Source organism: Sturnira hondurensis, unplaced genomic scaffold, assembly GCF_014824575.4.
Source record: "Sturnira hondurensis isolate 20B ecotype Veracruz unplaced genomic scaffold, ASM1482457v3 Scaffold0006413, whole genome shotgun sequence".
Taxonomy (NCBI): Eukaryota; Metazoa; Chordata; class Mammalia; order Chiroptera; family Phyllostomidae; genus Sturnira; species Sturnira hondurensis.
The window spans coordinates 27,407,203-27,425,244 of record NW_028079044.1 but is presented as its reverse complement, the minus strand read 5'-3'; the positions used below and the strand labels follow the sequence as shown (position 1 = coordinate 27,425,244).

General features: G+C 43.4%; 1 protein-coding gene across 4 annotated transcripts in view; it reads right to left on the bottom strand.

Moving 5' to 3' along the window:
• Window positions 1-18,042, bottom strand: part of GRHL2 (grainyhead like transcription factor 2) — a 136,337-nt gene that overhangs the window by 79,575 nt on the left and 38,720 nt on the right. For all 4 annotated transcript variants that reach the window (XM_037048299.1, XM_037048296.1, XM_037048297.1 and 1 more), the window contains exons 2-3: window positions 13,194-13,389; window positions 3,560-3,627 (exon numbers count right to left, since the gene is read on the bottom strand). In XM_037048299.1, coding sequence (XP_036904194.1) covers window positions 3,560-3,627; window positions 13,194-13,361 — 236 coding nt within the window. In that variant the 5' untranslated portion in view covers window positions 13,362-13,389. The remainder of the gene's footprint in view (window positions 1-3,559; window positions 3,628-13,193; window positions 13,390-18,042) is intronic.

Below are 18,042 nucleotides of genomic sequence, written 5' to 3'. Positions count from 1 at the left end.
AGAAGAGGGCAGAAGCAAAGAGAGCCTTGTTTATGAAAGATTATTGTTGATTGTGAAATGATTTTACCAGCAAAGTCCCTGTGGTCAGTACAATCTGGGGCTACCTCTCATTTGTTTATGGATTATTCTGATTGCTGTAGAGAAAAAATACATGTCTTGAATGGAGTCCTGTCTCCGCTGTCTGCTTTTTTTTTTTTTTTTGCACTAGTATGTTCTTTCTAGGGCTTATTGGCATCTCTCATGGAGGGAAATATTCTTTTCAAGATTTCACTTATTTATTTTTAGGGAGAGGAGATGGGAGGGAGAAAGAGAGGGAGAGAAACATGGATGTCTGAGAGAAACAGCAATGAATTGCCTCTCTCACGCTCCTGACCCACAACTCAGGCACATGCCCTGACCATGTCCTGATGGGGAACCAAATCGGTGACATTTTGGTTTGGCGAGGTGATGCCCAGCCAACTGAGCCACACCAGTCAGGGTGAGAAGTTGTCTAAAAAAACTGTCTCTCCCAAGATTTGAGTTCCCTTGGCTCCTCTCTGTAAAGGAAGTCCATTAGCTTCTGAGCATGCCTAACTCTGAAGCAGAACTTGGTATTTCAGCTTTGATTTTTCAGATAAAACCTCAAAGTGAAGTTTGAGGAAAGAATGGCTCCATGCGAACAAAGCCGATAGAAAAACATCTAAACCTCTCTGTCACAGAGCTGTAGAAATCATTCTAGAAAATAATCCTTTAAAGAATAAAATCGCAAGTCTACAAACATTCCGGCTTTAAGTAATAGCCTGCTTTCACGGCCAAATCAATCAGTGAATCTGTATATAGGACTGACTAAAATTTTAGAAATTATGTTTAATGAGAATCCAGTGAGCTGGAGGATGCCAAAACCCAGACCACCCATTTACAGCAGCATTTCCTAAGCCCCATTATTTAGAATGTTTGCATGGAATGTTAATAGATGTTCCTCAAAGAAAGGAGTCCATGATAAAATCAGTATTAAGTCAGAACAAAACAACATTGCCATAACCAGACCACCCTGGTGGGTCACAAATATCATGACCCGGTAGAGGCTCCCCAGGTGTTCCTTCACCTGTTCAGTTGTAAGCCCGAATTTCTGAAACTCATTTTCTGCCAGACCCTTCTGTGGAGGGTTAACTGTTAATGCCTGTGGATAATGTCCTGCAAGGTGGGTGTGGAAGTGTTGGTCTAGACTTATTAGCTACTGAAGCAATTACCCAGTTCCCATTCCTCTGGGCTTTGAACTAGCACAGTCTCAATGGCTTTGCCAAAATATTCCAAGTTCACCAACTCCTCAATAGTGAAGAGTCCATTTTAGTCTGAATTTCTTAGTTTTTTTAATTCATGTAAAATATGTGAATTCTAAACAAGAGACGTAAGTCAAAAGATTTTTGGTGGTCTTATAAACAAACAAATAAAAAAGCAAACTATATAGCTCTATAAATCTAGTCGAGTCATTGTTATTACCCGAGGAGAGAATAATAGACGCAGCACCAGCCTGTGATGTGTAACTGCCTCGTTAGAACAGCATTGGCTTCAGAAGCTGATGCTGCAGAGCCTCAGAAAGACATCCCCCAAATTAAGGGATTAAAACAAAGTAAGAACTATTGTGAGACACCAACTCACCTGCAATACAATTTAAAATTGAACCAAATACTAAAATATGAGGAAAATGCAGAACTAAGAAAGGTACATTAAATAAGCTTTTAAAAAAAGTTTGTTAATGTCATTGAAATTCCATTTCCCACAGAAGCAGCTTCTGTACACAAACAGCCGTAATGATGCCATGTTAGCACAGGGCACCTTGATTCATGAGTGCGCTGCAGATTGAATGATATCCTTCCAAATTACATTCAACCTGAGTCTACAAAGGCATAATTAGTCCCTACAAGGTGGTTTTGTCTATACTTCACTGCCAGCTTTTTTTAAATTGCTCCATTGGAATCACAAAAATAACCGTAGAAATACAATAAGTAACTGCCACTCTGTAATGGTGTTTTAAAAGAGGCTTTAACAAAAATATGGCTTCTTTTGTCTATTTTGATGCAGACAGAGTATGCATCTTAGACTCGTTTTCTCCCTGATTCCTCCGTGATGGCTGGCATAACACTTAGCAGACTGCATAGTCTTAGCTGAAGAAATAGTGGCTAGATGGAGAAAATGTTACAGGACCTGGACAGTGGCAGCCTCTCTGTCCCTGTCATCACTAGGACCAGCCAGGGCCCCAGGCCCCAGGGCAGCACAGAGCACCAGACCCGAGAAACTGCAGATCAGAGGCAGATAGTCTTAATCTTCGGCTGGGGTGTAACTTGGAGCACAGCCTAGGGCTGCCAGTTGGTGGGTGGCCTCCACCACTAGTCACACAATCAGACTATAATGTCGCAAGCAGTTCCTATCCAGGCCAGATAAGATTCTGACATACGTGCAAGCACGGGATTTCATTCCTCCTGGCTTCATATTTCCCTTCGAAAAAACCTTCAATAGAAAAACAGCCTTGGCTGGTATGGCTCAGTGGATTGAGTGCTGGCCCGCGAACCAGAAGTTCGCCAGTTGGATTCCCAGTCAAGGCACAAGCCTGGGTTGTGAGCCAGGTCTCCAGCAGGGAGCGTGCGAGAGGCAACCAACTGATGTTTCTCTCACACATCGATGCTTCTCTCCTTCTCCTCTCTCTAAAAATAAATACATAAATAAAATCTTTTAAAAAATGAAGTTAAAAAAGAAAAACTCTGTGGCATCTCCGTCCCTCTGCAGGAGCAGAGACGTATTCGATGAGTTTGGAAGAAGTAGCTGAGCAGGGTTTCCTTTTTATGTCTGGATCCTCTTTTACGTCTAGATCATCTTGACCAAAAAACTGGGGATACTCTGGTCACCCCTGACACACCACAAGGAGGCCTCAAGTCCTCCCTGGCACTAGATGAGCAAGGGTATCTAAGGCAGGACTCGATTCAAAATCACAGTCTCTGATTGCCTTCATCAGAAATCAAACTGATTTTTTTTCCTTTTTCATTTCAATCTGTGTGACTGTGTCTTGCTTGTTCCATCGGCTCTTATTTCAAGATTGCACAAGAGGCGTGTCACATGATGACCCCTAACACTTGCCTCGCCCCCGCGCACCGACCATGTCGGCCTGCCTCCCTGGGCTGAGGGCGGGCCTGCCGTTCCTCTGCCCTCACCAAAGCAAGCTCCAGTGTCTCCGCCCCTCAGTAGGCTGATCACAGTTCGACAGCGGAGGGACTGACCGTGAAGCTCGGTCCAGCAGTGGGCGACCTTGCCAGCTATCACCTCTAGCAGGATTTTCAGCCTCCTTGGTCTATTAAGAGCCTGCTGGTGAACTTTTGAATGCACAACCAAGAAATGCAATTTTCTCTTCCTACTGAGAGATACTACTGTCTTTGTCCGGCCTTCAAAAGACAGATGGAGGAGGCTATGCTTCTTAACCCCATCTCCTATCAAGAACAAAAACTAGAGTTTAATGCTGATGTTTTCACAAAACACAGAACAAGACTTATTTGGGAAGCCAAGCACAGTCCTTTACATAACACCATACCTTTTGTCCGGATCTTCTTGGCTGTCACTTGATTTGCTTACAGGCAGCAGCCTCTTGTCTCGAGGAACCTGGAAACATCAGCAACCGTCAGTCAGACTCACATAGATGCAACTGTGACTGTGTGCAGGGTTAGATACCAGCACAGGCAAAAAAACGAAAACAGAAAACTGAAATGGAACCTTCTCCAGAAGAAGGTGGCAGGTTTGTGATAGCCAGGAGATGGTTAAAGGTTACGTAGGTACAATGACAGTGGACCGGACACAAGGAAGTGATGCTAAACGGAGGCCACACCAATCAGGATTCCACTGTGCACTTCTGGCACAAGCGGCTGTCCAGGGCCTGCCCAGCTCCCGAGCCCGCCCCACCTCGGAGCAGATGGAAAAGGATCCTGATAAATGAAGGATGAATCTGGACATCTGCGGCCTAGAACAGACAGTAAACACCTTAGAGCTACCGCAAGCCTCCTGCTTAAGAGCAGGGACCCTGTACTCTGATGAGGGGCTGCAGCTGCTGACATGAAGGACAGCAAACTGGGCAAGGACCTACATCCAAGATCACTCTACCCAGCAAAGCCATCATTAGAATCAAAGGACAGATAAAGAACTTCCCAGACAAGAAAAAGCTAAAGGAGTTCATCACCACCCAACCAGTATTACATGAAACATTAAAGGGTCTTCTTTAAGAAGAAGAAAAAAAAGGTAAAAATATGAACAATAGCATGGCAACAAATATATTTATCAAAAATGAATCTGAAAGACAAAATAAATTAACAAGCAGAATAGAAACAGAGACACAGAGAACATTTTGACAGTTGCCACATAGAAGGGGGATTAGGGGATGAGTGAAAAAGGTGAAGGGATTAAAGAACGAATTGGTTCTTTACAGAATGGTCATGGGAATGAAAAGTATGGCGCAGGGAATATAGTCAGTAATATCGTAATAACCATGTGTGGCACTGCATGGGTATAAGATTCACTGGGATGATCACTTAGGAAGTTATATAATCTCTAATCACTGGGGTGGACACCTGAAACTAATATAATCTTATATATCAACTGTAACTGAAAAATAAAAAGTGATTAAAATGAATGAATAAATAAATAAAATAATAGAGCATTTATGAGAAGCTTTTTTCTTCTGAATTCCCCCAGCACCTCTAATGGTTTCTGCTCAGCTGAAGACATACACAAGCCTAGTCAGAGGAACTGGGGAGACCACATAGCACGGTGGCTAAGAGTCAGGACCTAGACTGAACTGCCTGGGTTCAAATCTCTAGCTTGGCAACTAACTAAACACTGCTTCACTTTCCTTATCTGTAAAACAGGCTTACTAGAAGTTTTATACCTCACAGGCTTGGGGTTTTTATTTATGATAAAGTATTTTTTAGTTTAATATTTATTGCATTTTTTCATTACCATTTAGTTCTCTTTTACCTGCCCTCCCCCCCGTAATCACCACACTGTTGTCCATGTCTGTGACTCCTTTTTCCTTTTTGCTCAATCCCTCCTCCCCCAAACCTCCCTCCCACTAGCTGTCATCTGCTCTCCATCTGTGAGTCAGTCTCTGTTTTGCTTGTTAGTTCAGTTTGTCCATTCGATTCTATATATGAGTGAAATCATATAGTACTTGTCTTTCTCTGCCTGGCTTATTTCACTTAGCATAATGTTCTCCTGGTCCATCCATACTGTTGGAAAGGGTAAAATTTTCTTTTTTTTATGGCTGAGTAGAATTCCAATGTGTAAATATCCCAAAGTTGTTTTAGCCACTCATTTATTGATGGACACTGGGCTGCTTCCATGTCTTGGCGACTGTAATTAACACTGCAAGGAACATAGGGTATGCTTATGTTCTTTCAAATTAGTGTTTCGAGTTCCTTTGGATATATTTCCAGAAGTGGGATTCATAGGGTTTTTAGTTAAATTAAATGAGTAAATTTTTAAAAAGTATTTATATGGTATGGTACAATCTAATTTAATAAATACTTTATAAGTATATTTAAGTAAATACTTAAGTATTTACTTAAGTAAATACCTATACTTTATAGGTATTATAAGTAAATACCTATACTTTATAGGTATTTATTTAATAAATACTTTATATTTACTAAATAGATAAAAAGTAAATCAATTATGAGTCCTTCATTAACATGTCAATGTTGAGGGTCTACAATACTCTAGGCATTTTGCTAAGTGCTAGATAGAAATGAAATTAATAAAACATAGTGCCTATCATCTACTGAAGATGATACATAAGCATAAAATTTCTATGCCCAGCACCCCCATCCACATCATAGCAGCATTACTCACAGTAGCAGAAGGTTCAAACAAACCAAATGTTCATCTCCAGATAAACAGATAAACAAAATGTGGTGTATACGTACAATGGAATATTATTCAGCCTTTAAACAAAATTCCGATATGTGCTATAATGTGAATGAGCCATAAGGAGATTACATTGAATCCCATGTGACTCAAGCTCACACACTCCCCTCTGAATGCCTGCCTCCAGGTTCCGCCTCCAGCAGCTCTTCCCGGACTGCTGCATCAGCCTCTCAACTGTTCCCTTCACCTCATCCCTGCAAACCCATTCTGGATCTATTAAGAAAATCTGATCTTAAAAAGGTAAGTCTGGTCCCATTGTGCTCTTACATAATACTCTTCAATGCTCCCCATTATTCTCAAGAACGTGGCCTCCAGAAGCCTCCCCTCAACCTCAGCTGCCCCCATCGCCGCCACGCGGACAGCCACACTGCCTCTCTGGCCACACAACCTCCGCTTGCAGCAGAGTCAGCACACAAAGTCCTCTCTGCCTGGAACACACCCACTCCCCTGCCCAACCCTACTCGTGCCCTCTCCAGGCTAATTTGTGAGCATACTTCAAGTCCCATCTAAATGTCACATCCCAGATTAGACAACAATCTCCAGGAGTGTCCCCCTTGTACACGGTTTTGTCCCAAGTGCCTGGAACGTAGAACAAAAAACGTGTTGAAAGAATGCGTGGATTAATCAAAATGGCCTGGAAAATACGAAACCCAAGAAGTAGGAGAAATAGGGATTCCCAACCCGGAAACATGTCAGCACCCCGCACAGTCTCACGGAGGTGCATGTCGCTATTGTCGAGGTGCACTGACTGATGAGGGCTCTGAGCAGGCTGCTTGGTGTAGGACACGCTGCAGCAAAGACCCCTGCTCACCTTCGGGTGTGTTCCCGTCCGCGCCACTCTGAACTGCCTTTACCTTTGGCCTCCCAGAGACTGTCCTCCACGACCTCTGAACCCCGGCCCCTCTCTCAAGTCTAGATCCACCTTACTATCTATCAAACACCCCTCCCTGGACAAACTACAAGCACATCAAATTCAACATACAATTATCTTTCTCCCCATCACCTTTCTTCTGTGCTCCCTACCTTGGTTAATCCAGGAATCATGTTAGATAGCTCACTCCTAGTCACGGGGTTCCCCCACCAACTCTTTCTCTCTCACACACATACACACAGCCAGTTGCCAGCCTTTATTCTAACAAAAACTTAATGATCTCCAGAACACAATGCTTTGTCTCTATGTCCTGTTTATTTTGGTGGCTGACTTAAGGAGAACCTTGTCAGTGCTGACCCAGGGAACCCCACTGCCATGTTTATGACAGGTCTTCATCATTTTCTATCCGGACGATTGCCATGGACGGCTCACTGGACCCCTGCCCCATAACCACCACCCTGCTGTGGTGGCAGCCGCTGCCGCCACAATGTGCGCAAATCCTTCCTGCAGTCTATCAAGCCGATGTTCAAAACCCTTCAGGATGGGAGGAAATGGTGCCAAACAGTATGACAGAAGAATTACAAGGCCTTTCATTTTCTTCTTAAAATGACAGGCTGTTCACAAAACAGCTTATAAATATTTACTAAGTTATTTATTCACTCATTTATCCAGCAAAAAGCAAGGCTACATGCACCTATTCCTGGACACCTAGTTGAGAGAGTAAAGCCCAGTCCACCAAGGGGGCTCTTTCAGGGGATCTACCAGCTTTCGGATCAATCTTCTCAGCCCCACCCCCTTCTGACCCTGCCCTCCATCACCACCGCAGTTCAGCAAAACTGACTACTTGGATTCCACCCAGTGCAACCCAGGGTTTGATATTTCACGTTTCCCCATCTCCTGCTCCCTTAGCCTGAAATGCTTTCTCTCCACCAGTCCACCTGACAAACTCTCCTCTCCGTCCCAGCAGAGCAGCCGCTGCTTCCTCCGGAAAACCTAAACTCTCTAGGAAGGCGTGGGTCCCTCCTCACTGCTCCCGGAGTACATCGCTTTTACCGCACTTCCTGCCACGAGTTGCAGTTGTAGTTTCATGGGACTGTGGCTGTCCCAGACGGTGGCCTTTCAGAGATGTTGAACCTGGTCCCGTCTGCCTTTTGATATCTAGCCCACCTCCACAATATCTATTAGCATGGCTGGAAGGTCACAGCTAGTGAATAAATAGTTATGGGCTGGATGGATGACTAGTTGGATGAATAAGTTGATGACCATACAAATGGACAAATAAACTGACAAAAAAAACCCTGGTTTCCAGCAGTACCAGGTCCACACAGAACAGGTGGAAACCAACTGGCTAGGGAAGCATATTTTCACTAGACCTGGAATCTGATTATTACAAACCACGAGCTTCATCCGGAAAACACAAAGTGAGATAAAGTAAGTTAAACTACTTTTAAAAATAACTTACTAATGGAATTTGTCATATTTTTCTGTCACACTCAAAATTCATCAAAAGGACACATTTAGCTTTAGCACTCCTGTTGGCAAGTAGCCAGAACTGGATAGAAAACTGGGCTAGTATTTGAGCCCCTAAGTTCTGAAAGATTCTGGCCATTTGGTTATTTTTACAACAGATACCATCTAAGTAGCTTCCAGTGTATATTTCAACAATTTGAACCCATTTTCAAATGGGTTAAGGAAAAGAATTTTTTAATGGTGAGCAGTGTTATGGACTGAATTGTATGCCCCCAAAGCTCAGAAGTTGAAGCCCTAATCCCCAGTGTGACTCCGTTTGGGAAAAGGAACGTTTAGGAGGTAATTTGGTTTAAATGAAATCAGAAGAGTGGGGCCCCAGTCCAGTAGGGCTGCTGTCCTTATAAGAAAAGACACCAGCAGTACACACGCGGAGAGGAAAGGCCATGTCAGGACACAGCACAAAGATGGCCATCTGCAAGCAAGAAAGAAAGAGAAACCAACCCTACCAACACTGTGATCCCAGACTTGCAGCCTCTGGAATTCTGAGAGGAAAAGAAACAAACCTGCAGTTCAGCCGCCCAGCGCGTGGCAACCTGTCAGGGCAGCCCGAGTGGACTAGCACAGTGTAACGGAACAGACATTAGGATTGACCTGTGACCTGGGTCAATCCCCCCTAGTTGCCTGAACTATGAAATATCAAACATAGTGATGGGCTTCACTGAAGTGCTCCTACGGTGACAGTTTTAAAATGTAGGTAGAAAGACTTGGACTTCTCCAAGGAAACACCAAGTGGCAATAATGACACGGGGGCTGCAGAAGGGCCTACAGGCCCCAGGGGCCCGGGAACGGGAGGCTGCAGCAGCTTTGGTAGAGGGTTTTCGGCGGCATCTGGGGTGAGGTGGAAGATGTGTTTGGGACAAGGTCACAGCCATGTTCAGGTCCAGGCCGGGGCTGTGGAGTTCACAGAGGCAAGGCCAGGGCAAGAAGTGGGTGTCCTTCACCACCCTAGGCCACCTGATCAAGTACATGAAGATCAAGTTCTGAGAGGAGAGACTCTCTTCTCCCCACCCATCAGGGAATCTGAGATCATCGACTTTTTCCCGGAGGCATTCCTCTAGGATGAGGACTTGAAGATTGTGCCGGTGCAGAAGCAGACCCATGCTGGCCAGAAGACCCAGTTCAAGGCATCTGTGAGCACTGGAGACTACACTGGACATGTCCTCTGGGTGTTAAATGCTTCAAGGTAGTAGCCAATGTCATCTGTGGAGCCACCATCCTGGCCAAGTTCTCTATTGTCCCTGTGCAGCAAGGCTACTGGGGGAAGAAGGCTGGCAAGCCTTCTCTCACACCAGCTCTTGCAAGGTGACCGGCGCTGTGGCTCTGTGCTGGTCACCTCATCTGCCCTCATGGGCCCTGGCCTGCTCTCAGCCCTGTGCCCAAGAAGCTGCTGCTGAAGGGTGGAACTTCGCCAAGACCGCCTCTAAGACCTTCGGGGATCTCACCCCCAAGCCCTGGAAAGGGCCGTGTTCACCAAGTCTCCCTGTCAGGAATTCACTGTCCATCTTGTAAAGACCCACCCCAGAGTGTCTGTGCAGAGGATGCACAGTGGCTACCACATAATTTAATGTAAAATAATAGTAATAATAATAATAAGGTGAATGAAGTATGTTTGCAAAAAGACTTTGAAATGTATAAAGTATCATACTATGATATGCCTTTGCCAGCCTCTAAGGACAAAGAACCAGCATTTCTTTAGTGTCTACTGTGTATCACACGCTCCTGTTTGACCATGGCCAACACTGTCCTCTAAGGCACAGATGGCAAACACAAGGCCTGCAGGCCAAATCCGGCCCTCCATCTTGTTTTATCCCGCCCAGCACCTTGTTTTCACCCAGCAGCAGTGCTGAGCTCTCACTTAACTGTTAAGGAGTAGCTACATTTACACAGTCCTAAATTTACATTTGGCCCTTTGAAGGCAACCACGAGGCTGATGTGGCCCCCGGTGAAAATGAGTGTGACACTCTGCCATAAGGGATAATGTACTCCAACCTTAAGAGTAAGGAAAAAAGGTGACTACTACAAAAAGAATCAAATAGCATTCCAAAGAGGTATTAAAAGTCTATCAAGTTTAAATAACAAGATGGCAAGAAATGTTACAATGACTTCCCAGAGTTTATCCTCAAAAAATAGACTCTGTTCTGGTTAACATTTTACTTACTCCAGAAAGAAGGGCCACCCTCAATGCAGATGTAACCTTGTTATCGCTGTAAAACCAGCACGTATAAGCCACGAACACCCAAAGAGCTGACTGGGGCTCGGAAACGATCACTTGGACACAGAGTGTTTGGAAACAAAACTAATTCTTTGTTATTTAAAATGTGTCAAGCAAAAATAGAGTAAAGCTTGTATGAAATAAAAGAAGCCATGTAACTATACTCATCTAAGAAAATACTAAGTCCTAGAAAATATTGTATATTCTAAATTAATCCTGGAAAATAATAATTCAACACAAAGATACTTGGTTACAAATTGAGATTTATGTAAAGTCCCCACTCTGCATCTTAAAATATTTACAGAAAACACTATATCAACACCTTTAAATATTAAAAATGTACAAGAGGAGAAGTAATCCAAGTGCTATAATTACTAATAATTATTCTTTGGGAAATAAAATACATTGATTTCATAAATTACTAATGGTTTTTGTTATGTATTTTTGTCTTTTTATGAAAAGAATTGCCATATTATATATATATAATTATGTCCATTTCACAGCAATGGAATAAAATCTATTTGAAAAATAGAACAATGTATTGCTTCAACATATATCTTAATATATTTCCTCCAGACCTTATAAAACTATTAACTAACATATTATTTTAACATAGTTATAAAAGTTAAAAAAGGAAGTTGTAATGACCCATGTGATTACATCAGAGTCATTTTAATGATGTGTTACTCGATATTAAAAGTTGGTGAAATTATCAAGTTTTAACTATTTTTATTGTAAAGGAAAACTGGGGTTTCTTTCTAAGGATGAGCCTGTTTCCGGACCTCACGCATTATCACAGACGTCCAACAAAGCCGAACCTCCGGGAAATGGCCTCACACAGCAGGCGGCCTAACCGACAAGTCCTGTGTTTCGGTGCAATAGAGTTTGTACAGAAATAGATTTTGAAATGTTCACTCCAAAACATGTAGAATTCATCCTTGCATTTTTCAAATGAGCTTCTCGGTCGGAAAAAGAATTAAAAGTATAAAACAACCACAGACAAAGACAAAGAGAAAGAAAAGCCTGCCATGAAACCCTCTTTGTTTTTCAGCTCATTTTTTTTCAGGTGCTACTTGTTTGCTGGAGGAAGGTGCCCCACTTACACGAAATGTAGTCTAGGCCCTAACACACACTGTCCCCTAGAGCCCATGTCCCCAAAGCAAAATCCCTTCTTGCTAGGGCAGGAGCCATATTGGGAGTTTTACGCCTTCACAAGAGGGCTGTCGAATTCTGCCAACTCCGCTCCAATTGGTAAGGAAAAAAGTCAGCAGAGACTAGCAAGGGTACCAGTGGAATATTCTTCATATGCTTCTCCAGCACTTTCTGATAATAAGATGCATTTAGCTGAGTTAATAGTATCCTCATTTAAAATATCCTAGATGGTCTGACTTCTCGGTGACTCATACCTTGTTCTGCATCTTAGAGGAGGCCAGCTTGGCTTAGTTTTCATTCACTTCCCCACAGAAGGAGATCTCCTGGGTGTTTTGATGGGGAACATGGAAGAAGCTGGAAGAGGGATGAGTAGCTGCAGGGAACTTCGGGGGAAGAGTAGGCCCAGGGGCACTCCCAGAGTTAGAGGTGGAGGCAGATCATTGGAAAGCGTGAAATCGCTGGATTAAAAGGGAAACAGGGAAAAACACAACTTGCAGAAGTGGACACTACTGAAAGGAAATAGGAAGTAGTTAGCAGGAAGGAAATAGGAAAACAAGCCTGAAGCCTGCTCAAAGGGAAATGGCTCCTTTGGGGAGATCTGCTCATGACAGAGAGAGGGGAATGTGAGGAATCAGTTCTTACTCTGAAGTAAAAAGTTTGCTGTGTCCAACCAGCACCATGAACACCACCAGTCTCACCTCTGAGCCAATTCCCAGCATTAGCCAATGGTGTTTACCACCAAAGCAGGCAATAAGTCTTCTCATTCCACAAATACTTGTTGATTTTGTACACTTCACCAGTTCTAAGGGAGCAGGTCATACCAATAACATGGCCCTTTCTAGTTGAGACAAACCACTGTTTGTTGTTTGATTTCTTGAAATACTCTTATTTTGAAAGTACTGTAGGGCAGGTACTTTTGTAATATAAGTGTATTTATTTTGTTTTAAGGGCTTTTCAAAATATTGAGTACCCATCAAAATAAATGGAGACAGTTAGGGTTGTAACAAAATTAGGTTTTAGAATTGCTACAAAAGTCTATATCCCAAGAGCATTCCTTATAAAACTGAAAAGTCTAAAAACCCTGAATGTTTCTTGTAAAATGGAAATCTAAAGGCAGCCTAAATGGCCAACAACTAAGCAATCACTAAACTATGATATAGCCACGCAATATAATATTCTTTAGTCATGAAAAATTATAATCATAATGCAAAAGTACTTGCACTATGGCATGAGTAGGAATTATATATCCCTTATGAGTAGGAGTCAAATAGCATGTGAACAGAGAACATAGAAGAAAACCTCCTCTGATGGGTGGCAAGTTGTGCTTCATCGAAATCAAGGAGCCAATGAGAACAGATGGAGGGTGAATTCCATAGGAGTGTGGAAATATCTGCTCTCTGAAGGGAATAAAGATTCTGTCTCTTCGTCCCTCCATTGAGGGGAGGCCCTGGAGTCAGGGAGAGGAGGGACAGGGACTGCAGGGACTACCTTGTAATAGTCGTACAGCAGGCCAAGGGCGGCGGCACTGTCCTCGTCACCATTGATGCTCATCATCGCCTTGGTGGCTGCAGTCAGCGGATTCTCCAAATAGGACTTCCAAGCTTCATCCTCACTAGTGTAGGCTCTTCGGGTGTTGAACGGAGGGTCAGTGGGCATGGGCACTAAGGCCACCAGTCGTTTATTACTATAAAAGCAAGAGAGATGAGAGGTTGGTGATCAGACAAATATTCCTTTTTCCACTAATAATGTACATATTACATGGTGGATTTGTACTTTCCCAGAATGGAGGAGAAAAATGATTAAAACTGAAGTGACTGCCACATTGCATTGATAAAACCACTGATTTATTGATTTCACCATGAGAATAATGACCTTTAAAAGGTTGTATAAGTAATGTAAGTTGGTCCCCTTCACACTTGGTTATCCATAGCTAATCATTCTAGGAGCCAAATCATTTTATTTGATTCTTCTTCTTCTTTTTAAGATTTTGTTTATTTATTTTTAGAGAGAGGGGAAAGGAAGGAGAAAGAGAGGAAGAGAAACATCAATGTGTGGTTGCCTCTTGAGCATCCTCACTGGGGACCTGGCTTGCAACCCAAGTATGTGCAACCCTGACTGGGAATCGAACCAGTGACCCTTTGATTTGCAGGCCAGCACTCAATCCACTGAGCCACACCAGCCAGGGCTGATTATTCTTCATTAATGAACATTACAGTGAAACACTGTGAGGAAGCAGATTTCATTGAACTCTCTAAGTTCTAATTAGAAATAAGTGCAATAATACATAATCACCCATTAATGATTATTAAAAATCACCTCATCTAGTTTTAATTTGAAATTACTAGAGAATCAGAGGCTAATCCAAGTTTCTTAATTAAAAAAGACAATATAAGCTACTTTGAAAACAAGACACATTGCAGATATGCTTTGTATTAAGGATAAGAAGCAAAGAGCTGAGACAGTATCGCCAGAGAATCCTACTATATTAAAATGACACAGAACCTATGGGTTACAAAAGTTACCATGGAGAGTGAGGAGCGTATCTAGAGAGTTTTCAGTAGAGACTTCAGTAGAGATTTGATAGAAAGGAGCAGGAGCAATCGCTTGTCAAGCCTAACCAAGCCAAACTTCAATAAAGCAGCAATTGACAAGGCAATGTCTTAAGGAGGATGTGATCATGACTCAAGTATCTGAAGACCAGGACGGTCCTCCTGGGCTCCCAGGTCAGGCCCAGCTGTCAAGCAGAGGCGCCTACAGAGGCTTTGGCATCCATCTCAGGCCCTCATTCACGTGTTCTTTGAAATGGAAATAAAATGGAACAAAGAGACATTGTATTTCAACAACATCTCTTTCCACTCACAGTAACATGACAGGGACGAGTGACAGGACTGGCAAAGGAAACACCTACGCTAACCAATGGAAATTCAGCCATCAAGGGTCTTGATGGTCACTCAGCTCTAAAAGAGGTCCCTTTTTGGTGGCATGTCTCCAAGGACCTTCCTGTGGTAGAGGGTCTCCCAGCTCACTTTGTAATGGAGAACTGCTATGAACCCACAGCGGTGTGTTGGGGGTCACTTATGTGCTGGTGTGGTGCTGTGCACTGGTGTAAGGTTAGAAAACAACACCGACATCAGGAAGACATGTTCAGGGATGTAGGGTGGGAAATTCACCATCAGCAGGTTGAAATTCTCGGGGAAACAGTCTCCAGGCCCCTGATCTGAAAACTCTTTGTGCCTGTGCTTTGGTACAACTGATTTGGGATGAAAGAAAGGATGTTAACCCAATCGCAAATGAACTGGCTTAAAAGGATAAAATCAAGCTTCTGGAAGTAAATGAGAAAAGCCCAGTGGAAGGGTTTATTAACCATTAGGAAGGACGGTGAGGCAGGAGTCGCAGAGCCCCTTGACGAGAGTCCTCGCTCGCCGCTAACGGTGGGGGAAAACCGCCTGAGCTTCGGTTTCTTTGTGGCTCAAGTAAGCGGTACCCACCCTGCTTACTGCACAATGTGACTGCGAGAATCACGTAAAAGAATGGACAAAATAGTTTTGTAAACTGTACGTGCTGTGCAAACAAGTATTGCCATCACTGCGCATGTCTACGTTCCTGAGAAGTATGTGCGCACACCGATTTTTGGTAACATTTATTATAATTTAAAAGTGCTAACAATAATGATTAATAAAAGGAAAAGTGAAATTTAAGTATTTATTAAGAGCCCAATAGGTACCACACTCCCTGCTACTTACAGAGGGCAGAGTGGCAAACGAAACAGGTACTGCCCCATAGCCATGCCGCTTGCTGCCCAGCGGGGCAGAGAGTACCCCAGGAGGGATGCATGTGGGGCAGGGAAATGGGCGGGGTCATGAGGGTAGATGACAGAGGGGACTAACCTAATCAGAGTGTCAAGGAGGAACCGAAGCTTCTACAAAGCCCTGAAGGATAGGTAGCACTGTGCTGGTCAGGGTTAAAATGGGCACATGTGGGAGATATTTCTCAAGGTGAAGAAGAGTTTAGCCATGCAGAATAATAGACTCTTCTGACAAAAGGGGGCCCTGTGGATTCATTTTGGAAGCTCCGCTAGGGAAATTCGCGTGCTTTGCTCTAACAGCAAAATAACAGAATTTTCGTGTTGTGAAAGTTATTAGTCATACAGAAGCAGAAATGTTGGTGGACTCCTAAAAGTCTCTGGGTGGAAGAGATGAGGACTCTGGAGAGAACCCAGAAGGCAGAGGTCGTGGGCCCATGTTGCTCCAGTGCCAACCGCTCCCCCGCTTCCACTGTTGTTGAGTTGGGGCCTCCCTGGGTGCCTGGTCTGCAGCCTCTACTCAAAGGGTGAAATAGAGGATTCTGAACCCTCCTCATTGCCCATGAGGGCCCAGATGCCATGCACACTTCCTAAACACGTTCCGTCCTACAAAAAGGAATGAAGAGCCTCCTGTTATTTGCAGTTGCCTCACTGTCGAAAAAGATGAGGGTTTTATTCTGTTTCATGCCTAGGAGAAGCGCATATTGCCGGGGGAGGGGAGTGTTCATTACAACACTGGCTAATTTCCAAAAGTTTTCCAGGAAGTGCCAGGCTGAAGGATGAGAGCCAACTCTTGACATACACTAAGCAGTGTCCCAATTCACTGGCAAGGTTTTCCCTTGAGTCTTTCTTCTTGAAGTCCCTGCTCCCTCCTGCCGAGCTTCCTGGATTGCTGATTTCACCTGTTCCCAGCACAAACGCTCCCTCATAGATCTGGACGCATCAGCCTTTCCCCAGTGATGGAATGGCTGATGAATCCTACACGATCGATGGAAAGAAATATTCTGGGAAAGCACACTCGCTTCTTTTAATATTTTTGATGGCCAAAGGGGCCTTTTGTGCTCTTCCCGTGAATTGCGTAATGACTTTGGTATTTTTTCTTCACAGATTATAATCTCTCTGGTACAAAGCACTGTTGAATAAAGAGCTGGGTTTTATAACAACCGGATAATCTCTCTGGTACAGTGAGCAAAAAATGTAGACTGGTTAAAAAAGGAAAGTTTCACAGAGCAGCTTTTACCAAAATTTGGAACAAATTCTGTGGCTGATTTCATCACTGTTCTAACTCTGCTACAATCAACTTTTTAAATAGCTTTCGTGTAGCTTTAGTTATATTAGGTTGTGGGTGGCCTCAAACAGAAGTGTAAAGAGCAACTCTAAACTTGATCTCTGGATCTTCTCTGGAGAAAAGTCTAGATCGGCACCTGAGCATTCACAGCAAGGCTAAGGTTGTGTTAGATCACCCATATACCTTTTCTGGTCACGTTTGCTCTCTGTCATCCACTGCTTCATTTTGTGGATGTTGGGAGAACAGTTCAGAGATGAGTCATCAGCTTGGTAGTGAAAGAGGAGGGGCAGTCACGTGACGGAAGTCACAAGCAACAAGCTCAGAAAGGCTCCAGATCCTCCAGATTGCTGTCAGAGGCTACCTGCCACCCCCCTCCCCCCAGCATTAATAATAGTCTAAGGCAGGAATGCTTTCCTGGAGAGAAGTTTATGAAACTTAGCACACAACGTCTTTACCTCCTAGAAGTACGTGTAGTAATAGTCAACAAATCCAGGCATAAATCCACTTCACTTGGGACCACAAAACAAAAATGAGGAGAGTGAATTGTTCACACAAATTATCGTTAGCAATCCATTTCTTTCATAACTCCTAGAAGGAGCACTGGTATTGTTTTTTCTGTTGGGTTTTTTTTTTTTTCTGTAATCTAGGGGACGGATGGTTTTGGAGTTGAATAAATCTCAGTTTTAATCTCTTCTGTCCTAGGAGATCTCCAATGATACTTATCTCCTAGAACAGGGGCGTCAAACTCATTTTCACTGTGGGCCATGTCAGCCCCGAGGTTGCCTTCAAAGGGCCGAATGTAATTTTAGGACTGTATAAGAGTAACTATTCCTTTACAGTATGCGAGAGCTTGGGTAGAAACAAGGTGGCCAGATAAAACAACGTGGAGGGCCCAATTCGGTCAGTGAGGCTTATGTTTGCCACCTGCAGCCTAGAGTTTTCCCTCCCACATTGCTCCAGAATTGCTTTATAGGACCAATAGCACGTAGCAAAAGCGATAGTAGAGCACTTCCAGAATTAGATAATACACTCTGCAACTTCCATCTTGGTATAAATCACTTTCAATCACTGTCTCTCTCTTTCTGTCTCTCATCTCTGTATCTATCTTTCTCTAGGAAAAGCAAACTGACATATTGTGGGGAGGAACTGAAGCTTTGACCAATAGCCAATGAGGAACTGAGGACCACTGACAACCATGTGAATGAGCTCAGTAGATTCTCCAGAGCCGAGACTTAAATCAGTCATAG